At 44.6% G+C, this 26,311-nt stretch overlaps 2 protein-coding genes across 6 annotated transcripts in view; one reads left to right on the top strand and one right to left on the bottom strand.

Moving 5' to 3' along the window:
• Positions 1 to 1,100: 1,100 nt before the first annotated feature.
• LOC134386038 (tripartite motif-containing protein 75-like) overlaps positions 1,101 to 26,311 on the bottom strand; it is a 50,082-nt gene continuing 24,871 nt past the window's right edge. For 3 of the 5 annotated variants that reach the window (XM_063107952.1, XM_063107954.1, XM_063107955.1), the window contains 4 exons: positions 11,091 to 11,275; positions 8,014 to 8,138; positions 6,211 to 6,426; positions 1,466 to 3,637 (listed from right to left, as the gene is read on the bottom strand). In XM_063107952.1, the coding sequence (XP_062964022.1) occupies positions 1,871 to 3,283 (1,413 nt within the window). In that variant the 5' untranslated portion in view covers positions 3,284 to 3,637; positions 6,211 to 6,426; positions 8,014 to 8,138; positions 11,091 to 11,275 and the 3' untranslated portion in view covers positions 1,466 to 1,870. Of the gene's footprint in view, positions 1,412 to 1,465; positions 3,638 to 6,210; positions 6,427 to 8,013; positions 8,139 to 11,090; positions 11,276 to 26,311 lie in introns of those variants that run through there. The other 2 variants (XM_063107953.1, XM_063107956.1) reach the window with 2 other exon arrangements.
• Positions 17,383 to 21,919, top strand: LOC134386346 (liprin-alpha-1-like). The gene is given in 3 exon segments (XM_063108470.1): positions 17,383 to 18,333; positions 19,279 to 21,815; positions 21,817 to 21,919. Coding segments are annotated over 3 exon segments (3,591 nt in total).

The raw sequence follows: 26,311 nt of genomic DNA, 5'->3' as shown, positions 1-26,311 counted from the left end.
AGCTTCCCTTGCATACAAGAACTCTCCACTTTCTCTCTCCTATCCACATATTTTATGCCATTGATGTCAAAATTTGCATCTATTTGTATAATGTATCCACTAGCATAATTTAGGTACAGCTTTCTTTTAAAAAATGACTTATATATTTTTAATTGATACATAATAATGGTACATATGTATGGGGTACAGTGTAATATTTCAATACAGTATATAAAATGTAATAATAAAATTAGAGTAATTGGCATCTCCATCGTCTGAGACATTTATCATTTCTTTGTAGTGAGAACATTCAAAATGCTTTCTTTCTGCTATTTTGAAATATGCAAAGTATTATTGACTACATAGTTATAATTTTTTAAAATACTTTTGTCGTTTAACTTTTATAGCACACTTAAAAGTGATTTATTCACCATCTTTATAGTAACATAAAATTTTTTGTCTATTTACCTTTACTGAGTTTCAGACTTTCTCATGGTCTGGTTTTGCTATTTAGAATCATTTCATTTCAAGTTGAGTACTCTCAAGAAAATTAGTAATGTCAAATCAAGGTAGTTGTCTCAAGGGTGAGAGAAATGAGGGTGATATACAGTGAGGTTTTCCACAGACTGTGATGTTTTATTTCTTAATTTGTGTTTTATACATAGGAATTTTATTCTTCTTTAAATTGTGCCTATGTGTGTCAATCCCCTCTTGTGTGCTTCTTTTCATAATATAAAGAATAATATCTGAGCCACACTCAATCGAAATAGACATCCATGTAAACCAGGAATAGAACAGAAACATACTTAATGCTAGAACTAGAGAGAAAAGTGGCAGCATCTTTGAAGTCTGTGGTGACATGAAGAAATCTCTCCAACGGTGGGAGGGAAACAGAAACAATCTATTGGCTTCACTGTTCCAAATCAAAAATATAAAATTTTACTAGGCCCCCAAAATGTCAAACCAAGGAAACTTTATAACAGACTTAAGAAAAAACTGATCTTTTTCTACATCAATTATGTCCCAGATGTGTGTGTGTGTGTGTGTGTGTGTGTGTGTGTGTGTGTGTGTGTGTGTGTGTGCATCATCTCACTTGATCTTCATAATTATTTGGCATGATAGATATAACCTCTATATTTCAGGTGATAGTTTAGAACACACCACTGGTAAATAACAACTCAAATCCTTTATAATCAGCAGTAAATCTGCCTGAACTTCTGTGCCTTGGAGGGAGACATTATCTTTATTATACTAAACAGTAAACAAACCTGAACTCTATTCTGGATGGAGGTACCATCTCTCACTTCCAAGGCTGTTCCCCATAAAAACATCCTTGAAACTAGTCTTGAGCAATCAGTGTCTTGTTCCCAATAAGTTCAGAAACAGGAGACCCTCAGAAAATTGTCTCCCACAATGATGTCTTCTCTGCCACCTAGAATTAAGATACAAATTTGAAATGGGTAAATGCACAGGTGTAGAAAATATGTAAATAAACACAAAATTTATTGGAGCTGTGAAAGTACAATTTTATGCTCTCGACTTAGAACTCCAGAAACACTTTATAGCTAATCCCTGTATTTAGTATCCACATATGCTGTTTTTGAAACAAAATGGAAAAAAAAAAAAGAGTAAAATTTCCTCATTGGTTTAAGTTATAGAAGTATGTATATTTAAAAATTATTTTTATTTTTTATTTTTTTGACAGCTGGCCATATGGAGATCCAAACCCTTGACCCTGGTGTTATAAAGCTAAACTCTAACCAACAGAGCTATCTGGCCAGCTATAGAAGTAGATTTAAAAGTTTTTTGTTGTGCTAAATGGACTGATAGTTGTATAATATTCTACCTACTGTCCATAAATTACAGGAAGAAAACGAAGCAATGTCACAGTTCATCCTTCACAGCCTGTTACTGCACAGATGGTAAGAGGTTTTGAATCACGTCCCACACGGAAATAAGGCTTCAGAGCTTCAGAAAATGTGTCGGTGAAAGGATGGATGTGAGACCTGTCATTCAAATTGTAGAAGGAAATCTCGCCCAGCTCATAGTCCAGATAAACACCAATCCCTCTGGGCTTTTCCATCAGCAGCAGAGTGACTGGAACCGCACCTTGAGCCACATAGTCACCATTCCGCAGCTGAACCGTACAGCGTCTGTTCTGTCCCGATGGGGGCCACTTTCCCTTCCTGGAAAGGGAGTCTTTACAGACCCCCATGGTCCATTTAGGCTTCTCATCCACTTGGACCTCCCAGTAATGCCGGCCGGAATCGAATCCCTCAGAACCCAGGACGACTGGAGACACCGTAAATCTCCTCAGATTCCGATGAACTCTTTGCTTTTTCTTCACGAATGTCACACATTTCTTATCCTTGGAGACAAGCAGATTAGGGTGTGCTGTCTCGGGATCTAGAGTCACCTCTTCTCTAAACCTCTGTATAATCTTTCGAAGAGCCACGTTCTGTGGAGGCAGACAGCACGCTTCCCTCTTTAACTGGAAGGAATAGAGCGCGGGAGGTTTCAGGCCTTCACACCTGCCCAGGATGCTCCTGATGTCCCTCAGCAGCTCCACTTCCGACATCACACTCTTCTCGGCCACCTCCGTTAGCAGACCTTTGACAGTGGCAATGTGGTCTGAAAATGCTGTTCTGTTTGCACTGAGTTTCTGTTGAATGTCCTTCTCTTCCTCAGCTAACCTTGAGAAAACTGCCCGTTGATTATGTTCTAGAAACTGAGTCAGGTGCTCAAATTCACAGGACAATTTCTGTGCCTGGTTTTCCACCTTCTCTCTCAGTTCTAATAGTTCTCTGTCTTGGGCGGCCAGTAGCTTCTGAACGTCCGCCACTTGCTTCTTCAGGGGCTCGATGTAGCTGCGGAGCCTTTTCCTGTGATGAGAGGCGGCCTCCTCTACGGGTCTCACGTGGTGGCCCTGGTGGTCAGGGGGCTGAGTGCACAGGGGAAACAACACCTCTAGGTCCTCCTCACAGAAAAGGGTCAGGACCTGGTTGTGCTTCTCACACAAGGACAAATCTTTCTGCCTCTTCTTCTGGCTCCGGGTGATGTGGAGTAGCCTGGCAATGTCAATCATCCTTCCCAGCTGGGTGTTGCTCCTGAAGGCCCCCTCTTGGCATTGGTGACGACAGACAGGGCAAGGGAAACTGTCCTGTAGATTCTCCCAGGACTGTTTGATGCAGGAGAGACTGAAGTTGTGCCCATATTCACTGGTGATGGGGTCTCTCAGGTCATCCAGACAAACAGGGCACTTGGCCTCTACCTGGAATCCTGACAGGACTGTTGCCACCTCCATTGGGCTGTGAATGAAGGTCTGGACGGAGGTGGGCTTTCTTCAGGATGTGGGCTTTCTTCAGGAGGTGGGCTTTCTTCAGGAGGTGGGCTTTCTTCAGGAGGTTGGCTCAGCAGGCACTCTCCAGGGAAAAGCAGATGCACCCTGCGATCTCACTGTCCTTCCTGTGTTGAATGCCTCCTTGTCAATTAAGGGCAGCTCTTGATGTTCTGAGGCCACTGGCCTCAGTTGCAGAGGCAGGTGCCCAAAGGAGTTCCACTGCCACTTGCAGCCAGTCACAGATTTGTCGGGCAAGTAGCTGCCAAGGGCAGAGAACAGGAATCCAAGCTCAGCAGTTCTCAGAGTCCCTATTAGTTCCTGGGAATGAGAAAAGATTATTTTAGAAATGCTACCATTCATCTTTTGGCCCTGGACACTACCATATTTGAGGCAACCACTGATTCTTCTCTCTACCCCCAGGAATCGATCTATGCCCAAGTCAACAGCACTGGGCTGCATGAGACTGCAGAAAGTGTATGGGCTTTGGGATTAGATCCCCTCTCCCTGGGTACCTACTGAGGACATGGGAAAAGGACTTAATTTACTCAACTCTAGGAGAATCAGGTATACAAGGACAAAAATCCCAACGTCAATCATTGCAATCTGGTGAAAACCTAAAACACAATTCTGGTACTTCTTGGCTTAAATCACAAATATTTCTGATAGCACTGTATTCATAATATGCCAACGTTTACTTGGTTTTCATCTAACTTTCTCAACTGATAGATATATCAAGCTGTGTACATAAATGCATGGGAGTTGGACTAGATAGACTTACTCTGAAAATTCTGCCAACTTGGAAAGCTTATCTTCACATGATGCACAGAAAGAAATTAGAAGTCAGGGTTTCAATGTGTAACAAAACTGAGAAACACATACACAATTACTCTTTGAAGTTAATGGTGAACTACCAACTAGTAAGGATTTGTGGGGATTAGATTCTGAGAAGAGGAGACTGGAACTTTCCTTAAGATGCAGTTACTGATTCTGAAACAGAAGCTGAGAAGCTAAGTAGAGCTTTCAGCTGAATCTCAGGGTTGAGGGAACAAACTTGGGAGTTCAGAGCACCCTACAGGGGATACATCCTGGCAAACACCCCAAGGTTAAAATTGGGATCTGTGAAGTGCTACACAATAGAAGTTGAAATCAAAGCTAGGCTACGTGAAAGTCTATCGATTTGAGTAAATTCAAATCATAAAAACAAATGGACAATTATGAAAACAAAGCAGATGACTGGTAATAACACAGACACAGGAGAGCGGAGAAGAGGAGAGAGCTGGCCAGTTAGTTCAGTTGGTTAGTGTGGTGCTTATAAAAGTTGCTTTTGAGACATGTAAAAGATTGTAAATGCTGTGGCATTTATGGCACAAATACTTTCTTATTCGAAGATGGAGAAATTCCATGCTATATAACACTATATCAGAACTTCTTTTGTAACTTTTACTTGTTGAGAATAGGAGAAATGTAAGTTACTAATGCAACTTATACTCTTATGTTTCTTGTTCATTTTTTTTTCATATACTAAAAATCCTGTAGTGACAGACTACCTAAAGACTCAAAACAAGGAAAACAAGGCAAATTCTCTGGCACAATTATGTCCTTGCTCTTTAATCAAAAACAATGAAAGAGAATATGAAAGGCTTAGGGATGGGCTGGCCAGTTACTCAGTGGGTTGGAGTGTGGTGCTGATGACACCAAGGTCCAGGGTTCGATCCCTGTAACAGGCCAGCCACCAAAAGAAAGGCTTAGGCAATATGACCTACAGATAGGGGATTAATGAAAAACACATCTACTGGGATATAAAGCAAAATGTGTTTTGGTTGAGGGTTGACCCATGTAGCCCAGAACAAAAACTAATAGGATATTTACATAGTAATTCTTTTGCAAAATCATTATTTTGCTGAGGTAATTTCTTCTGCCTAGACAAAAAAATGCCTTCTCGAATCTTCAAATACCCAAAATCCTAACTATTATTTAAAGCTAAATTCAAATGTCACCTCATCCATGAAGCCATCCTTGATCACCCCAATCAGTAATTTCTCCCTCATCCACTTTCACAGTACTCATCTCACACAGCCCTACTCCTCTACTGCCCAGGCGGAGAGTGTTCTATCCTGCTATGTCCATAAAGTACATAATATTGTAGCTTACATACATCAGGAGCTCACAAAATATATGGTAACCATTGACTGAATACTTTTGACATTTCCTCAGACATGACATAAGATGCTGATAAATGAAAGCCATATAGCATGTAAAAAACTGAACCGAGAGACTAGCCACTGAACAGCAGAATGTAATTCAGGCCTAGGAACAGATTCCTCCCTCCAAATTCAGGTCTGAGGCCCCCAGAAAGGCCTCAGGTGGATGTGAGATCTGCCTAAGTGTTTCAGTTCTTTAGAGAAGAGATTCAGGATTCTGAGAAGGTACCAGCTCTTCAAATCTCCAGAAGATGTAATGCTTCCAGGTACTGGAAGGGGGCATGGGTAATCATTTTGGGTTGAAAAGCAGTCTGTTTCACATTCAGACCCTTGGTTATATTCACTGAAAGTGGGGCAGAGACTGACAGCCCATGGTGAACACAAAGGAAAAAGCAGACAGAATGTCTCTCCCTGGAAAAGCAGCAGTGTGGGGGCCCACGAGCAGAAAGAAGCTAGTGGGGGAACTATTTTTTTTTTTTAAGAGGAAAAATAAACAAGTTCCCAAGTTAAGAAAGGCAACTTTTTTCCTTACTTTAGGAACAACAAAAACAACCACCACCACCAATTGGGCCCTCAACATAGTCTTTTGACAGCCTTTCCAACCAAATGGCTAAACCATTTTAAACAAAGTAATGGGAGTAGGCTCTAATATTTACTAAACACAAAGAATAATTTTGAAAAGACAATTACATGAGCAATGTCAATCCACTTCTCGATGATTCTGGCTCTCTGCTGAGTTTTGAGTTCTTTGCCCCCCAGGATGGTGCTGACAACACATTTGGTGAGGGTATTAAACTGAGAGATGGTAGCACGGATCGTAGGAGCCAAATGTTTGTTTTCCTTCTTATCCCTTCGAGACCAAATGCAGCCCAGGCAGTGATGAGGCACTACTTTCTTGAACAGTTGCTAGAACAAATGAGGAATTGACTTTAAGACAACAGAGACATTTTATACGGCAAAGCACATCATCTGGGGCATCTGTACGATGGTATTTTGTGAAGACAAATAATCCTTTTCAACTTGCTTTGCCTCATGGTGTCCATTTCAATAGACAAAAGTAAATAATTAAGACATTAATGCATCAGAAAAGCCTACGTGATCTTTTAAAATCAGCTCAACAGAGCAAATAGAACACAATGACCAAAAGAAAATTTAAATGACTAAAGACATTTTTAATTTTCTGTCTTGCAAGAAAAGCCAGGGTAGATAAATGTGGTTAAGGTTATTTTAACTTCAATATCATACCCAAGGTGCATTGTGGGCACTCATGATCATGAACTGCCTATAATGCAACTAGATGCTCACTGACTGCCTGAAAGTGACTCACAGATGGACAGCACATGCCCCCCCATCCATGTCACTATTCCACATTCTTTAAAATGAAGAAAGTAAAAAACATACAATAGGAAAAACTATTCCATATCACACGGTAGAAGGAAGAAAGAGGGATTTAAATCCTGATTTCCAGGTCTTTTCCTAAAAATAATAACCAACAAAGTTTTCCATCTTTCTCTTATGCTATCATTGTGGAACCAAAATGTTTTTTAACAAGTCAGATTCTCATTTATACAACAATTCAGTATAATTTGTGTAGGGATTTGTATAAAAGAAAAACACCAGGATTTACTTCATACAGACTATCTGATTTACTTCTGATACCTTACTTGCATCCTCATTAGATGGAAACTCTCCTGCTTTCTCAAAACTCGTTAAGTGCAGAAGAGCTAAAACCATTGTGATAATTCCTAAAAGTCTCCTTTAAAAAAAAAAAAAGAAAGAAACTGGTACTTACTAGCTAACACTGAGCTAAGAAATGTCACTGACAATCAAATATGTACAGCTAACAAAAATATTCAAACTTCAAAAGTACAGGAAGCACACATGGAAATGGGCTGCCAGATAGGGTCACATGTGGATTCGGTGAATTCATTTTATCCTAACTTATCCTTTGACCCTTTACGATCCTCCAAATAAACAGTTCAGAACTTGAAATATGGGCCGAGCCCGTGGCGCACTTGGTAGAGTGCTGCGCTGGGAGCGCGGCGACGCTCCCGCCGCGGGTTCGGATCCTATATAGGACTGACTGGTGCACTCACTGGCTGAGTGCTGGTCACGAAAAAACGACAAAAAAATAAAAAAATAAAAAAAATAAATGCTATAAAAAAAAAAAAAAAAAAAAAAAGAACTTGAAATATTTATGAGTCTGAAGGGAGAAACACTGTGGAACAGGGTAGATTTTGTTTCACTAGGATTAGAATTCTTACTTCCCTCTGTGTCTTGAGCTCCAAGTAAAAAGCACCTTCTTCCAGATTTGCAAGAAGAGCTTAGGCCTGAATTATTCAGATGATTGATTCAAGTCACATCTTAACTCTGCATTTATAGGCACAGCGTCTCTCAAGGATTCAAAAAGACTTAAATCATACTGCCCCACCAATACTGTCACTCCCCCATGTTTAAGTGGAATCACATCTGAGACACAAAGAGAAGATGTACCGCGTCCATGTAGGTCAGCTCCTCGGCCACGAGGTCCTCTGAGAAGCACGTGAATTCTGCTGACCCTCTGCCCTCCAGCTCCTCCTCCTCTTCCAGGCTGAAGGAGATGGTGTTGGGAAGCCCACCTGTTCACATCCGAAAAAAATCAGTAATTTGGTGCCCGTGTATAAGACCTTGTTTACAGAGTCAAATGGGACCTCTTTAGGAAGAAGAGGGCTAGACCTTCAGAAAACCCATAGGGAAATAACAGCAGACCATAAATCTGAGCAAAATGGAGGTCTTCCCCAACTCTGCTTGTTCTTAGATTCTTTACTACCTTCAGGGGCCTCATGTTGTCACTTTGACAAACCACGGGTTCCTACGCCAAGGACAGAGCCAGGTTAGGCAAAATCTGGAGAAGCAAAGTGGGGCCCACATTTGGGGTCACCCTCATTGTGGGCACCCTCAAACTCTCCGATCAGCTCCAGGACTAAACCAAGTCATTCCTGAACCCCGACCATGTAATTCTTAATTTCTGGGCCACTTCTAACCAGAAGCCTAGAAGGACTGGGCATGAAGACAGGCCAGGCTTTGGGGGTAGAATGGGCCATTGTGGTATCAGAAATACTGACAAAGTCCTCAGAATTCTCTAAATGTTCAGAGTCCCTTTCAGCTTCCACCTAGAGTTAAGTATGCATGAAGCAGCAGAATATAGCCTTAAACTAAATTCATCTGAGCCTTATTATAGACAAGCCCATCAATTAGCAAATTACATAGGGCATAGCCTGAAGAAGTAAGAAAAAAATCATTACCCAGGACGCCAAATAAAAAGCTGAAGGGCCGAGCACCTAAAACAGGACCTCCAGTCTCCATCTGGAAAAAACTAGAATTGGATGAAATTTGACTTGAATCCTCAGCTTCCCTTCCCTGGAGGTTTACCCCAATTCCTGGGCTGTTTCTCACCTCATCCCCCTTCAAAAAAAAGATCTAGTTGCATTCAGTCATATCTCAGCAGAAATTTAAATCAGTTACTACTCCCCCAGAAGAACATTTATATTTTAAAGCTTTTCTCTCTTTCTTTGTAGAATGAATGACTTTTAGGCATCTTGGATCAAGTGAGGGTAGCTTTTTCTTAGTTTTGTAGGGGAAAGGGAATGCTAAGTGTGGGCCCTACAACAATTCCCCTACCAGGGCAGCATGTGGGTACCTGTCTACTCTGGTGGCAGGTATGTAACCTAAAGATTGCCCCATTACCCCAGAGTTGAAGGTCCTCATGCAAATGGGGACTGGAAGAGGGAGGAGGGGATTACTGCCTGGCCCCAAAGTCTGGGACACAAACAAGTGCCAGCTAAAGGAAGCTAAAACACTCCATGATATGGGGGATGTTAAACAGTCTGATTTCATCACTTTCCCTCCACACAACTCAGGTACTCTCATTCAGTGAAGGAATGAGAAATTGGGGGTCTAGTGGTTCAGAATGGGCCTCTGATCCCTCTTGCCAGCTACTGTATAGATATGTATCAACCACCTTGCAATGCAGAGGCTGACCCACTTCAGCCAAGAAAGGTCTGTGCTAAGGCATGATCTTATTCATTCATTCAACAAACACTCATGGCAGCCGCATATGTTCATATGTCTAGAATGTTGCTGTGCATGAAGAGTACACGGTCCTTTCTCTCTGGGGCCTAGTTCATGCCTTCATTGTTTCTGCTTTTCGTTCTCTTCCAGAAGTAAGTAAAAACTTCAAGCACGATTTTACTTTTGAAACATACAGGAGAGCCTGTTGCTTTTGCTGGCGTTAAGACTGGGTAAAATAAACACATGGGAACCAAGGCAATCTCCTTCTCCCCTGCCTCGGCCTGCCAAATGAGCTCTGCCTTCCAGTCCCTGGGTTGGAAACAATGAGCGACTGGTCTCACCGGTTCCCCAATTAGGCACAGAGCCAGGAGCAGCCCCAATGGGGAGAGCTGGGCTCCAACACAGCGTTTTCCACTCCAGCGCAAAGCCAGGTGTGCAGGCCCCGAAGGGAGCTGAGGCTTGCAGCTGGAGGTGTGCCCCTGCTATTCAAACATTCCCGGCAGATGAAGTCACCTGAGATACACAGTATCTGGCAGTCTGCTTGTAATGATGCAACTGCATTTCACCCTCTCCGCTCCCCCAAATATAAAAAAATGCACCAGGTACTGTTAAGAATTTGAGGTTATTTTCTTTGGAGCTGATGCAGCTTCCCTGATCAGTGCGCCAAGGAATCGCTTCCTTTCCCTGAGGAAATCAGCCATCACTTCAGAGAAATGCCTGTCACAAGCTCCAAGTGGGTCAGCCACCATGGCAACCGTCACCAGCACCCCAGGGAGAAGATAAAACGTCATGCTGGAAGCTTGTCCTAACCTCTTTCTGACTTTCTTCAAAGCCTGATAGTTATAAACACCCCATGACCTAGAATGGCAGCCCCTCCTTTGTCCTTGAAAATGGTGGGTCAATTCCTCAAATAGGAAAAAACAGCCACAGAAACTTCCTTTGCTGAGGCCATTAGAGATGCTAAATGATGGTAATCTGCTCTGGCAGGGGACACATTACAGTGATGCTTTCTACCCTGAAGGAGAAACACCTTTTCTGAGCTCTTGTGAGGGCAGGAGCAGAATCAGATTTAATTTCTTGTCTGCTGGATGGGGGTGCTTGTTTACATTTGATAGAAGGAGGAGTTATCAGGCAAACAGTGAAAAGCAAGTTCAGCATGGTACATGTTGATGGTGGAATATAAAAATCTCATCCAGGAGACCCTCTTCTTCTTGGTAACAGAAGAAACCCTAGGAAATTACTTAACTTCTCTCAGCCACAGTTTCCACTGTTTTCTCATCTATAAAATAGGGAGCAAACTAGGTGGTCTTGAAAAACACCCTCTTTGCTCTAAAGCTGTAAGGCTCTGTAATTAGCACTTCAGTAACCTTGAGAATTTTATGCCCATGTCAATCCTCCAGCAGCTTGTCTTCTGAGGGCACCAAGCTTTCCTATTCAACCGGCATAGGGAGAGCTTTCCTCCAACGTGGAGGCTGGAAATCAGAATCTAGCTTTTCCCTGTGAGCAAACGCAGTACTCACTGTCAGTTTCCACTTCTTGCTTCTGAAACTGCTCAAGAAGGTTTTGTGCTCTTCGCTCTGGGTCAGAGCCTGGCATCATCCGTTTGAGATAATCCAGCAGCTTCTCTAAGCACGGGAAGTGAGGGGGTTCTCGGAAGTCCTCCACGCGTTGGTCAAGCCAGGCCCTCAGGATTGAAACGATTGCACTGAGAATGAGAAATGGATAATCACTGCACCCAACTGGCTGTGGGGACTCAAAATAAGCCCTGGGCACAGAAGCCTGTCCCGGGTAGACCCTGGGAAAACTTGAGCAGGTGGCCAACAGGTGATCAATTTATCCAAAAGTTCCTGGAAACATCAATGAATTTTAAGCACCTTAAAACAAGCTGACCACACTTATTAAGTGGTGATTGAGTGGTGGGGGGAGACTGATAAGGTTCAAAAAAAAGAAGAAGAAACCTAACCTTCGGAAAAACCCATACGGGGCGGAAAAAGACCTGTAGAAGAAGCTTTCGTGAATCCTGAAATAACTTCAAAGCAATCTGTACACAGTGGGATATGTGGTTTCCAGTTCTGGATTTGCTCAAATCAGAGACCACAAGATCTACCATACTAACAGTTTAGGAAATAACTGCCTGCCATTAGGCTGGAAATCCATCTGATGAAAGGAAGTGCCTGGGTTTGGAAAAGATAAATGCATAAATTTAATTTTACAAAGATCTCCAGGGTTTCAACATGAGTACCAAAATATCCCCTTAAAATTATCCTTTTGTTTATGTATTCTAATGATGAATAAGCTAATTGTCCTGATTTGGCCATCATGTATTATACACAAATACTGATAGTCAACTCTGTCCTCCACAAATATGTATAATCAATTAAGTTTCAATAAAGCAAATAAAAAATAAAGAGAAAAGAACATTGAATATAAAAAAAATCCTTTTGTTTCTCAAATTACAATGAGGAGAATGTTTGAAGAGACAGAAATAGTAGGGTAGAAAAGTTACATCTCTGAAAAATAAAGGAAAAAAACTTGATAAGGAAGACCACTGAGAAGGTGATTTCCTCTGATGTCTCTACAGGTCACCTGCAGAGTTCACTTTGGGTGAAAAAAGGGCCCGGGTCCCAGGGTGAAAGAGACAAGAGTCATTGTGTGTGTACTGCTCCCTCTAGACATGTTACTGATAACACAAGCATGTTGTCTTTAGGTTAGGGGCAGTGCCTCACTCAAGGGAAGAGACAATCAGCTGAAAGGTAAAGAGGATAAAATATTTGGAGTGCGATGATTATTCTATGCTTTATATTCAAAGAAGACTCTACGGACACTCCTGAACCAGGCACATGCTGGGCTGTGTCCTGTGGAGAAGAATAGCTGCCTCATCAGCAACCACCCTCCCCCACAGCCCAGGCACATTCGCTGATGATGGCTGGAAAAGATGACAGGGACCATGAATTAACCCATGCATGTTCTATTGACAGAAATACAACACCTCGTCATAGCTAAAGACCTAACTGACCAAAAATCTTTCAGCTAGAAAAATCTTTTAGCAAATTTTAAAATTATCATTATCTAAGGGCCGATCCCGTGGCGCACTCGGGAGAGTGCAGCACGGGGAGCGCTCCCGCTGCGGGTTCAGATCCTATATAGGAATGGCTGGTGCACTCACTGGCTGAGTGCCGGTCACGAAAAAGACAAAAAAAAAAAAATCATTATCTAATTATACTTCAAACAAATTGTTTATTTAATTTAAAAACTATGACTAAACTAAAAGTTCTTATCCCTCTATGTGAGACTTAGGCTAGGCTTTCACAGGTGTGTCTAACTTTCCTGTCTCGGTCTCATACCAAGGAGCAGAACTGTGATCGAGGCATAAATACAACTAAAGCCAACTTAATGCTGAACTTTTGGAATTGAAGTACAAACAGAAAGAAAATAAATGTGTTAATAACTGTTTTCACTACTGTGTACATCACTGTTTCACTAATGTAGACATTAAGGCATTTGGAACTGTAATATTCAATTATCTACACCTAAAGTAGATGACACAGGGCCTGCCCATGGCTCACTTGGGAGAGCGCGGTGCTGACGACACCAAGTCAAGGGTTAAGATCCCCTTACTGGTCATCTTTAAAAATAAATAAATAAATAAATAAAAGTAAAGTAGATGACACAAAACCATTAAAATCATAGAAATAACTCAATACTCTCCAAATCTTTAGTCCAGATTACATAAAATTATAAACAAAAATTACATTCCCTTCCAGAAAGCTAGAAGAAATTAATCTGGATTCTGGGGTTAATTGAAAACGTAAGTAAAAATGAAATCAATGGACACACATAAGCAATCATCGTTTCTTCTTTCTTTTACAAAACCAAATATCATGAATTAAAGAAGAAAATGATGAAGTGGTAATTAAATATTTCATTTTTATAAAAAATATATTTTTGGGGCCGAGCCCGTGGCGCACTCGGTAGAGTGCGGCGCTGGGAGCGCGACGACGCTCCTGCCGCGGGTTCGGATCCTATATAGGAATGGCCGGTGCACTCACTGGCTGAGTGCCGGTCAGGAAAAAAACGACAAAAAAAAAAAAAAGGAAAAAAAAAATATATATATATTTTTCTGTGAATACGTTCCCTTCCTTCCTCACAAACGTTGAGCCCAGATCAGTGGTGCACACAGGTGGCGTGACAGCCTAGAACACAGGAAAGCCTGACATTTGCATATGGCAAGTTGACTCTTTGACTCTTTTTTTTTGAAGCAGCTGATCCGTATGGGATCGGAACCCTTGACTTTGGTGTTATAATACTGTGCTCTAACAACTGAGATACCCAGCCAGCCCCTAGCAGGTTGACTCTTCCAGGACTTCTGTAAAAAGTTTTGCACTTCTCAAAATAGGAATGAATTAATCTAATTAATATTACTGCTCGCTTAACATTTCTTAATATTTCAGTGAGAAGATACTCTCTCGATGACACTAGTGGAAAAACAGACATGGAGAAGTGATCATTCACATGACACAATGACAGTCAATAAGAACGTCAGCCTAACAATGAGACAAACAACCTAATGACCCCTCAGTGTTTCCTAGCTTAAAAGAACACCCAGATAGAAACACAAAATTATAGACAGAAACCAATGATATTAATACACCATTTACTCCTTAACTGCTCATAATTATTCATTTTAAAATGATAAAACTCATTATTTATTGCAAAAAAAGTAAGTCTTACAAAAGAATATAAACTAAAAAAGCAAAATATCTACTCCCCCTTCATTCTAATCCCATTCCAATCACCTTTTTTCAACAGTTTGGAGTATATTCTTCTAGACCTTTCTGTGGATGTGTATACATATTTAAATACACATACCATGTATATACAAATCAGCATGCGTTTTTCACTGAACGGTATGTTATAGACACCTCTCCATTCATTACCTCCAGATCTCCCTTACTGTTTCTCACAATTACATAGTGTTCCACTGCATGAAAGCACCATAATTAATTCAAGAATTCTTCTACTGGTAGGCAGAGAGTTAAGTTATTTTTAGGTTCTCACATTACAAACAATTGTAAAATGTGTACCCCTGTTTACGTCTCTGCATACTTGTGAGTATTTCTCTAGGACACATTATGCAGAACTTACTTCCATAGAAAGCCGCAGCCTCAGAAGGACTGGGGAGCTCTAAAGAAGGACCTTAGTCCAGATCAGACTTGCCCCTAGGTGCACATTTTGTCCTCCTCAATATGATGTTTTTAACTAGCTCTGGTAATCTATTCATTTTACCTTTTGCGACAATGACCTTCCCGCAGCTTAGTTTAAGAAGGCTTTGAAAGTTCACCCCAAACCTAGGCACTGAATTAGCCAGAAAAAGCATTTCACACACACACACACAAAAGGAATAAAGGGGGAGGAGGAAGAAGAAAAGAAGGGAAAGACACACACAAACAGCACAGTAAAGCATGAGGCAGACCCCTGCCCTCCTTCCTAATCAGCGGAATGTTCATCAGTACGCCAGAGAGAGAGGCTTTCTGCAAAGGCCCAAAGCTCACAGTAGCTTTACGTTTGCCAGCCCTGGGGAGAAACTTACCATTCTTGATAGACTAAGAAGCGGATAGAAATGAGAAACTTAAGATTTCAAAAAGGAAAGCAACATCGCAAAATCATGACAGAAAACAGGATTACTGGCCAACAGCTTTTCTGTCTTCCCCTGCCTGGCTCCACTCCTGAGATCTAGCTTATACACTAACCAGAACTGAGTGGGAATATGTAAAGAACCCTACTACTGAAGGGAAATGCTGGTTTGAACTCACAAATTTACATGAAAGGAGTGACTGTCAGACTAGAGAAGCCGCTTGGCTCTGTGCACAAAACAGGAAAGGAGGCTTGCAGGAGGAAAACCTGACTTCTCATCCTAGCTGTGCCACCTGTGAACTAAGGGAACCGGGACAGGTCCGCTAACGCCACTGACCCCTATCTGGAGAAGAGACATAAAAATACCTGCCTTCATCCACCTGACTGATTAATTGTGATTTCAAATGACACAATGACAATAAGGACATTTTGAGGCACCTGGAGAGAGAGACAATTGTTAAGTCTGCAACTACTTGCCAAAACTCACAAAAGGAAGAGACTGAAAGAGGTAAAATGGTTTGGTGAAAATCAATCAGCACTCATGGAAGTCAACTCAAAGAATTTGCTACCTATCAAAGGAAAAATGACATAGAATACAAACTGTGTGCAACGCATACGGCTCCAGAGCCGCTGGAAGATGATAATCGACATGAACAAATGTTGAGTGCACATGTATGGCGCACACACACGCACAAATGCACACGTGTGGGCACACACATGCATACGCGTGCACAGATCATACACGCATGGGGCACATATGCACACCCACCGAGGCATCCTCCCTGGGACAGACCAATGCAAAGACATCAAATTATAGTATTAACTCCAAGAGAGTCTTCCAGTGTCTGGCCGCGGGCCAGCCTTAGTGACTGGGGTGCCGGGGCCCCGGGGCCGCGACGTGGGGCAGGAGGGCGGGCGGGCGGACGGACGGACGCCGGCCTCGGGCTGCCTTCGTCGACCCCCAAGCTCACCCGGAGCAAGCAGCCACCCGCCAGCTGCCATGCAGCCTCCTCACCCGTTCCTGCCGGCAAGCAAAGTAAGGGAGTGGGAGAGTGAGGCAGGCTTAGGCGGAGCGACTCAGGGCGCCCGGGCGTTGGCATGGCCCTCGGGCCCGGGGCAGCTGCGTGGCCGGCTGAATGTAACCCCGGGGGGCGGCGGGGGCCAGGGCCGAAGGTGCGCCGCCCTTCCCCCGGCCCCACGAGCCGGGAGGCCAATGACCTGTGGCTTCTAGAACCCCAGCCGGCGTGGGCTCCTTGGAAACGGTCATCAGTGCCTCGTCAGTGCCGTGGTGGCCACGGCTTCTGCAGCACCTGATACAGACGGAGAGAGCGGGCCGTGGCTTGGCCGGGGGTCAGCCTCCCTGCGAGGGGCGCAGGGGCTCTGCCGTGCCTGGAATGCGGCCCGGACCCTCGGGAGTGGCCCCCTTCCCCTCGCCCCGTCTGTGTGTTGGCGACACTTAATCGCCTCTCATCGACTCACCTATAACTTTTCCTTCCCTCCTAGCCGTCGCCTGCTGTCCGGACCTGCTGGCTCTATTTCCGTTGTGGAATTTTATTTTGGGCTGTAAACTTACGTAAGTTAGGTTGACTGACCAGCCATCGGAGAACACCTCTCCCAACCCTTCACGAGTCCCGTTCCTTTAGTGCTCACCAAATCCTGCCCAAGAATTCAGGGAGCCGTCAGTCCGTCCCAGGAGCTGACTGCACACATTCCTATAAGATGCCTGATGGGTTTTGTACTTGTCAGTTTTGCTGCCTCTGTGCTCCTTCTATGCTTTTCCTGAAAAGTGATTGGGTGGCGTGTGTGTTTGACTTGCTCTCTCCCAACCGGGAAATTGGAAAAATAGGTACCTGAAGCACACTTGTTCTCAACAACTAAAAAGTATAGCTTGGCGAACAAAATACTGCTGGGTTTCCTCTTTATGTGAGGGGCAGTCCTCTGGTCTTGACCCCTTCACGGGATTATTGTCCCTGTGAGTATCTTCATGGTGTGTGTTCCTGCACTTAGTATTTCCCTGTGTATGCTTTCCCAACTTATTTGCATACAAAGTGTAACAGATCTGAGAATAAAGAGGCTGTGAACCTTTCATTTATTAGCTGCAGATACTTATGAAATTGCAGATTTATGGGAACCTGTATTCTGCTCTTAATGATTCTAGTCTCGGTCTTTCATTTGCAGATGATGCGTGAGGTGATGCCAACCATCAGTGAAGCCAAAGGCTCCCCAGGAGGAAGTGGGAGCCATGCATCCGGCTCCCCTTCACAGGCAGACACAGATTCACATTTTGAACAGTTGATGGTCTCCATGCTAGAAGAAAGGGACCGACTTCTTGACACTCTTAGAGAGACTCAAGAAACGCTGGCATTAACCCAGGAGAAATTACACGAAGTTGGCCACGAAAGAGATTCCTTGCAGAGACAGCTCAATACTGCACTTCCACAGGAGTTTGCTGCATGTACGAAGGAACTGAATGCATGCAGCAAACAGCTTCTTGAAAGGGAAGAAGAAATTGCTGAACTGAAAGCAGAAAGGAACAACACCAGGCTGCTTTTAGAACATTTGGAATGCCTTGTCTCTAGGCACGAGAGGTCTCTCAGGATGACCGTGGTGAAGAGACAGGCACGGTCCCCAACACGTGTGTCCAGCGAAGTCGAAGTGCTCAGAGCACTGAAGTCGTTGTTTGAGCACCACAAAGCTCTGGATGAAAAGGTGAGAGAGAGATTACGAGTAGCACTTGAAAGGTGTAGTTCATTAGAAGAAGAATTAGGTGCCACACACAAAGAGCTAATGATTCTTAAAGAACAAAATGATCAGAAAAAAACACTAACAGATGGAGCACTTCACATGAGCCATGAACAAGAAAATACCCCGAGCACGAATGGAAAGAGATCTTCTGATGGTTCGTTAAGCCACGAGGAGGACCTTGCTAAAGTAACAGAGCTCCAGGCAGTCATAGACAAGCAACTGAGGGAGCAGAGCCAAATGAAAGAGCGCCTGGCCGCCCTCTCCAGTCACGTGGTGGAGCTGGAGGAAGATCTCTACACGGCCAGGGAAGACTTGATCAATTCTGAGGAGATGAACACGAAATTGCAACGGGACATCTGCAAAGCCATGGCCCAAAAAGAAGACATGGAAGAGAGAATCAGTCACATGGCAAGGCTGGAGGAAGATCTCTACATGGCTAGGGAAGACTTGATCAAATCTGAGGAGATGAACACGAAACTGCAACGGGACATCCGTGAAGCCATGGCCCAAAAAGAAGACATGGAAGAGAGAATCAGTCACGTGGCAGAGCTGGAGGAAGATCTCTACACGGCCAGAGAAGACTTGATCAAATCTGAGGAGATGAACACGAAATTGCAACGGGACATCCGTGAAGCCATGGCCCAAAACAAAGACATGGAAGAGAGAATCAGTCACGTGGCAGAGCTGGAGGAAGATCTCTACACGGTCAGAGAAGACTTGATCAAATCTGAGGAGATGAACACGAAATTGCAACGGGACATCCGTGAAGCCATGGCCCAACAGGAAGACATGGAAGAGAGAATCAGTCACGTGGCAGAGCTGGAGGAAGATCTCTACACAGCCAGGGAAGACTTGATCAAATCTGAGGAGATGAACACGAAATTGCAACGGGACATCCGTGAAGCCATGGCCCAACAGGAAGACATGGAAGAGAGAATCAGTCACGTGGCAGAGCTGGAGGAAGATCTCTACACGGCCAGGGAAGACTTGATCAAATCTGAGGAGAGGAACACGAAATTGCAACGGGACATCTGCAAAGCCATGGCCCAACAGGAAGACATGGAAGAGAGAATCAGTCACGTGGCAGAGCTGGAGGAAGATCTCTACATGGCTAGGGAAGACTTGATCAAATCTGAGGAGATGAACACGAAATTGCAATGGGACATCCGTGAAGCCATGGCCCAAAAAGAAGACATGGAAGAGAGAATCAGTCACGTGGCAGAGCTGGAGGAAGATCTCTACATGGCCAGGGAAGACTTGATCAATTCTGAGGAGAGGAACACGAAATTGCAACGGGACATCTGCGAAGCCATGGCCCAAAACAAAGACATGGAAGAGAGAATCACTACTCTTGAAAAACACTACCTCGCTGCACAGCGTGAAGCCACGTCTGTGCATGACCTCAATGATAAACTTGAAAATGAAATTGCAAACAAAGACTCTATGCATCGACAGACTGAGGATAAAAACCGCCAGTTACAGGAACGGCTGGAATTAGCGGAGCAAAAGCTGCAGCAGACCATGAGGAAAGCCGAGACACTCCCGGAGGTGGAGGCGGAGCTGGCCCAGAGGGTGGCAGCGCTCTCGAAGGCTGAAGAGAGACACCGCAACATTGAAGAAAAGTTAAGACAGATGGAGGTGCAGCTGGAGGAAAAGAACCAAGAACTGCAGCGGGCAAGGCAGAGAGAAAAAATGAATGAAGAGCATAATAAACGTTTATCAGACACTGTTGACAAGCTACTTTCAGAATCTAATGAGAGGCTCTAGCTTCATCTGGAAGAGAGAATGGCTGCTCTAGAAGATAAGAATTCTCTGTTAGGAGAAGTTGAAAATGCAAAAAAGCAATTGGAAGATACACATGATAAGGATCAGCTCATCTTAAACACTGAAGCATTGAGTGCTGAACTAGACCAAATGAGACTAAGAGGTGCTTCACTTCATCATGGCCGACCCCACTTGGGCAGTGTCCTGGATTTCATGTTCCCTGTGGCAGACAGTCACACAGATTCCTACAGCACCAGTGCAGTGTTGTGGCGCCCCCAGAAAGGCCGCCTAGCTGCTCTATGGGATGAGCCTTCCAAGGTACAAACTCTTAATGAACAGGATTGGGAACATGCCCAACAGGCTAGTGTCTTATCAAATGTAGCACAAGCTTTTGAGAGCCATGTCGATGTGTCTGATGGCAAAGATGACGGGGACACTCTACTCAGCTCAGTTGATCTGTTGTCACCCAGTGGACAGGCTGATGCACAGACATTAGCCATGACGCTTCAAGAGCAGCTGGATGCCATCAACAAAGAGATCGGGTTCATACAAGAAGAAAAGGAAAACACAGAGCAGCGAGCAGAGGAGATTGAAAGTAGAGTTGGTAGTGGAGGCTTAGACAATCTTGGTCGTTTGGGATCAATGAGCTCCATTCCGCCCCACCCTGCTTCCTCCCTTGCCAGCTCCTCCCCTCCAGGCAGCGGCTGTTCCATCCCAAGGAGGATTCCTCACAGCCCAGCCAGGGAAGTAGACAGACTGGGCATCATGACTCTGTTGCCAGCATCCAGAGAGGAGGCACGAGACGACACAACAATGATAAAATGTGAAAGCTCCCCTCCGGCCCTCCAGGGAGACAGGCTGCATAAGGGGGCATTGCACACAGTCAGCCATGAGGACGTCAGGGACGTGAGAAACTCGACAGGCTCCCAGGACAGTCCCGTGAGCAATCCCAGCAGTAGTAACAGCAGCCAGGACTTGCTCCACAAAGTCCCAAAGAAGAAGGGCATCAAGTCCTCTATCGGCCGCTTGTTTGGCAAGAAAGAAAAGGGCCGACGTGCACAAGCTGGCAAAAAATCATTAGGACACGCTGGTGTTTCAGAGACAGACAATGCATCTCAAGATGCCTTGGCACTGAGCAAACTGGGAGGACAGGCTGAAAATAATCGTAAACTTCAAAAAAAGCATGAATTGCTTGATGAAGCCTGTAGACAAGGTTTGCCTTTTGCCCAGTGGGATGGGCCGACCGTAGTTGTGTGGTTGGAGCTCTGGGTGGGGATGCCCGCCTGGTATGTGGCTGCCTGCCGAGCCAACGTGAAGAGCGGGGCCATCATGTCGGCCCTGTTGGACACCGAGATGAAGCGTGAGATAGGCATCAGCAACCCCCTGCATAGGCTGAAGCTGAGGCTGGCCATCCAAGAGATCATGCCTCTTACCAGCCCGTCTGCCCCTCCCATGTCGCGAACGACACTCGTATATGGGGACATGAACCACGAGTGGATTGGGAACAAGTGGCTGCCCAGCATGGGCCTCCCTCAGTACCGCAGCTACTTCATGGAGTGCCTGGTGGACACCAGGATGCTGGACCACCTGACCAAGAAGGACCTCCACGGGCAGCTGAAAATGGTCGACAGTTTCCACACAAACAGTTTCCAGCGTGGAATTATGAGCCTGAGAAGATTAAATTATGACCAAAAAGAACGGGAAAGAAAAAGAGAAGAAAGTCAGAATGAAGTAAAAGATGTGCTTGTTTGGAGCAATGATCGAGTGATTCGCTGGATCCTGTCAATTGGCCTTAAAGAATATGCAAACAATCTTTTAGAGACTGGCGCTCACGGTGCCCTTCTGGCCTTCAATGAAACCTTTGACTTCAACGCACTGGCGCTATTGTTACAGATCCCAACGCAGAACACACAGGCTCGTGCTGTCTTAGAAAGAGAATTTAACAACCTTTCGGTCATGGGGACTGACAGAAGGTTTGATGAAGACGATAAAAGCTTTATGAGAGCACCATCAGGGAGAAAAAAATTTAGACCAAGGGATATTCGTGGCTTAGCTGCTGGATCAACAGAGACTCTTCCCGCAAACTTCTGGGCTACTTCTTCTGTCTTCACCCTCCATGCAGCCAAAGAAGATGCAGATGGACGGCAGTGTGTCAGGAATACAGAGGTTGGATTCTGCCACAGTCAGGACTTACTCCTCCTGCTAAAGCCTCTTGCTCTTTACCCACACTACTTCTACAGATGACTATGCAGCATTTTGAATCCAACAAAGATTACATTTTAGAATGCAATGGAATCTTTAATCTGTTAATACTTGTTATATGGACCCTAAGATATTTTAGTACAGTTTTTAATTAGTGAAAATTTCAAGAATACCATAGAGAAAATATTTTAGAATTTAATGTTTCTTATATTTATGTAAACTTATGACTCTTCATTTATATAGTTACTTACTTTTTCATGTATATCCAGGCTATAAATATCCTTTCAAATCAATTCATGTTCTTATACCTAATTTTAGTTTTTCAAATGAATGTACTTTAATGCTTATATGTATAAATCCTATGGACAAATATAGGGCTTTTGTAAATTATACATTTATTGTAATTATTATTGTTTAATTTTTTAATGATAAACCATTACAGAGAAGAAAAAAAATTAAAATAATAAAAATAATTTTTAAAACAGTATTAACTCCAAGAGATGATTCTTGAATGTGAAGACTAAAAAAGTAATTTCAGAAACCAAATGGAAAGATTAAGATTGTGACACAATCTAAACTCAGGAAGGAGAAAAGCCAGGACATGAATGACCTCCTCTTACATTCATCTTTGGTGGGTTATTGAGCAAAACTTCTGTCTCAAGGGGAGGTGTAAATCTTCTAAGCACAGGGAGTATGTGGCCAGGGGCAGAAGCCCAAACCAGACAGTCGAGGGGACAACTAGAACTGTGTTGTCCACCTCAGGCACCCTTGGCAATATGCAGAATCACAGTGCATGAGCCTTTTCCAACCCACTGCAGTGGCCCACAGAGGAAGGAAGACATGCTCAGATGGCAACATGTGCAACCTACTAACACAGCTTCTTTTTTTTTAAAAAAGATGACTGGTAAGGGGATCTTAACCCTTAACTTGGTGTTGTCAGCACCACGCTCAGCCAGTGAGTGAACCAGCCATCCGTATATGGGATCCGAACCCGGGGCCTTGGTGTTATCAGCACCGCACTCTCCCGAGTGAGCCACGGGCCGGCCCCTAACACAGCTTCTAAGGTTTTTCGTTCTAAGAAAACAGACTCCTGGGGAGAATTAATTCACTAATTAAACTGATATTTATTGAGTACCCTTTATTTACATTTACAAAAAACTAATTATTTATGTGATGACTGTCATAATAGGGAAGTTGAGCCCCACAGAAGCATTTAACTTCAGAGGGAGCTAGCCTGGCCAAGGCTTCAGGGAGCACTCCCCAGAGGAAATAAAGCTAAAGCTGGGATCATAAGGGTTAGGAGGAGTCAGCAGGGGGAAGACTCTGGGGCGACAGCGGAGGCAAAGGTCCTGAGGCGGCAGAGAGCCAAACACGAATTTTTAAGAGACTTGAAGAACTGTGTAACTGAAGAACAGAAAGACAGGGTAGGAAAGGAGCACAATGGGATCTGCTATACTCGTTGATTTCCCAGCCAACGAGAATCACACTTAACACTGGTAGAAGATATTGTGGGATTTTAGTAACAGAAAGATATAGCTCTAACCTGCACAATTTGCTAGTATAGCTTTAACCTGCGCAATTCGCTTCTGCAAACACTTGCTAAAACGGGGGAACATATCTAAAGGCATTTTATCTAAAGCAGCTTCTAAGGGGCTGTTGAAATGTAAAGCAGCTTCTAAGGGGCTATTAAGCAGCAGGGGGCCCAGGTACACTAAACATTCCAAGAAGGGCATGGCCCCCACCAGGTCCCAGGCACGGGCTGGTTCCTTATCTAAAAGACTCCTTGCCAGGTGCCAAGGAAGATATAGGATTGAAAGAAGCGCCATTATCGGGGGTACCAGCCTACTAAAGCCCACCTGTAAATCTAAAGGCGCCACAGATCTACCGGGGTACTAGCCTGCTAGAGTCTGCCCACAAATCCAAGGGCGCCACTGATAACCGACAACTCATCCTGTCATAAAGATCTGTTCAAGAAAAACTGTATAAAAAATGCTTGTGTTGTAAACTGGGGGGGCTTTTCCGAAAGGCAAAGCGCCCCAGCATGCTGGAAAAATAAAATCCCTCTTGCTGATTGCAACGGTCCTGGTCTTGTGGTCTTTGTGAGGCGAGCCGCTCCTTTCTGTAGGATTTGTTCTTGGTGCACGGGTCTTACATTTTTGGGGGCTCGTCCGGGATTGGCTCGCTCTCCCTGGGACCAAAGACTAGAGAACGGAGGATCGCTCGAGCAGGTACCGCCATTGTCGGTATGACTGTGTCTGTTTCTTTGGTTGTCAGCTGTAAGCTGTCTGTTATAATCTGGTTTTGGTGGCTCCAGGACGGAATCACCGGTCTGATTTTAGATTTTCTGAGGCTCCAAAGCGGAGCCATCTGAAGCGGACAAGCGGCGGGGCAGACGTGCCGGCACGCCGCAGCCACAGGAGTCCTGGAGGACGCTCCAGATTCCTCCGCAGGAGACGAACAGGTTCGGCTCCACGGGAGATCTCTAGGACTAGTAAAGAGACCCCTCCCGAGTTCTCTGATAATCTGGTTGTGGCGCTCGTGGCAGGGGCGCATCTGTGTTTTGTTTTTTGTCTGTCTGGTTGTGTGTGTGTGTGTGTGTGGGGACTGACGATTTTCTGGGGCGCCATGGGGCAGACTGTCTCAACCCCTTTGAGCCTGACTCTGAAAAACTGGAATGACGTGAAGGAAAGAGCAAATGATTTGTCTGTGCTGGTTAGAAAGAATAAATGGGTAACACTTTGTTCTTCGGAGTGGCCAGCTTTCCAACCCGGATGGCCTGCTGAAGCTTCCTTCTCTGTGCCGTTGATTACAGTGGTAAAAAGAAAAATTTTCAATTCTGAAAATCTCCTAGACCAGACATCTTATATCATTGTCTGGGAAGATTTAGTCACGGATCCTCCTCCGTGGGTCAGTCCCTTTGTTCCCTTAACAGGTCCAATGGCTGTGTTTGCTCTCCAAGAAGTAAAAAAGAAACCGAGGTCCTGCCGTCCACCGACCCAGACTGGCTTCTTTCTGATCCCCCTCCCCCTTCTTTCCGATCACAGGCAGCCCGGCCGTCCGCACCACCAGAAAATGAATCCGAGGGAGGGCCTGCTCAGGGGACACGCAGTAAACGAGCGGCCCCTCCAGATGCTCTTCCTATTTTCTCCCTGCGGGCTTACGGCCCCGCTGATGAAGAGGGCAACCAGCCCTTACAGTACTGGCCTTTCTCTTCCTCCGATCTTTACAATTGGAAATCTCAGAATCCCCCTTTCTCTGAAAACCCCCAGGGTCTCACTAACCTTGTAGAATCTCTCCTATTTACTCATCAGCCCACCTGGGATGATTGCCAGCAGCTTCTACAGGTCCTGTTCACTACCGAGGAGAGACAACAAATCCTCCTGGAAGCTCGAAAGAATGTGCCAGGAGGGCCGAGCCCATGACGCACTAGGGAGAGTGCGGCGCTGGGAGTGCGGCGACACTCCCACCACGGGTTCGGATCCTATATAGGAATGGCCGGTGCATTCACTGGCTGAGTGCCGGTCACGAAAAAGACAAGACAAAAAAAACCCCACAATATTTCTTGGCTGTCCCCCATTTCCAGGGCAGCCCTGGGCCTTGTGACGCTGAGCACAGCCCAGCAGATATCTTTCTTTAATAAAGCTGGAACGGTAAAAAAAAAGAAAAGAAAGAATGTGCCAGGAGAAGATGGGCGACCTACCCTCCTCCATGATGTTATAGATGCACGGTTCCCGTTAATCAGACCAAACTGGGACTTCAACTCGGTGGAAGATAGGGAGCACCTGAAGGTCTACTGCCAGGCTCTAATGGCAGGCCTCAGAGGGGCAGCAAAACACCCCACCCATTTGACTAATGTAAGAGAGATAACCCAGGGGCCCGATGAGTCTCCAATAGCATTCCTGGAGAGACTCATGGAGGCATTCCGTCGGTTCACCCCGTATGATCCTGGTAGTGAAGAGCATAAGGCTACAGGGACGGTCGCTTTTATTGACCAGTCTAGTAGGGACATCAGGAAGAAACTGCAGAGACTGGAAGGGTTGCAAGATAAGTCATTAAGAGAATTAGTGCAGGTGGCTGAAAAGGTTCATCATACCAGAATCAGAAGAAGCAAAGGAAATAAAGAGAAAAGCGCCAAGAAAAAAATTGTCACAAACTTCTGGCCACTGTAGTTAGGGAGACTAGGGAGCCCAATAAAATGGTGCCAGGCAATAAAAAGGAACCCCTGGCGAAGGATCAATGTGTGTACTGTAAGGAGAGAGGACACTGGGTTCGAAACTGCCCCAGGAAAAAGAAAGAGCCTCAAGCCTCCAAAGTCTTGGCCTTGCAGGAAGACAGTGATTAGGGGGGACAGGGTTTGGGTCCCCTTCCCGAACCCAGGGTAACTCTCAAAGTGGAG

Source organism: Cynocephalus volans, chromosome 9, assembly GCF_027409185.1.
Source record: "Cynocephalus volans isolate mCynVol1 chromosome 9, mCynVol1.pri, whole genome shotgun sequence".
Classification (NCBI taxonomy): domain Eukaryota; kingdom Metazoa; phylum Chordata; class Mammalia; order Dermoptera; family Cynocephalidae; genus Cynocephalus; species Cynocephalus volans.
Note: the sequence above shows the minus strand (reverse complement) of the source record. Positions and strands in the feature narration are given on the sequence as shown.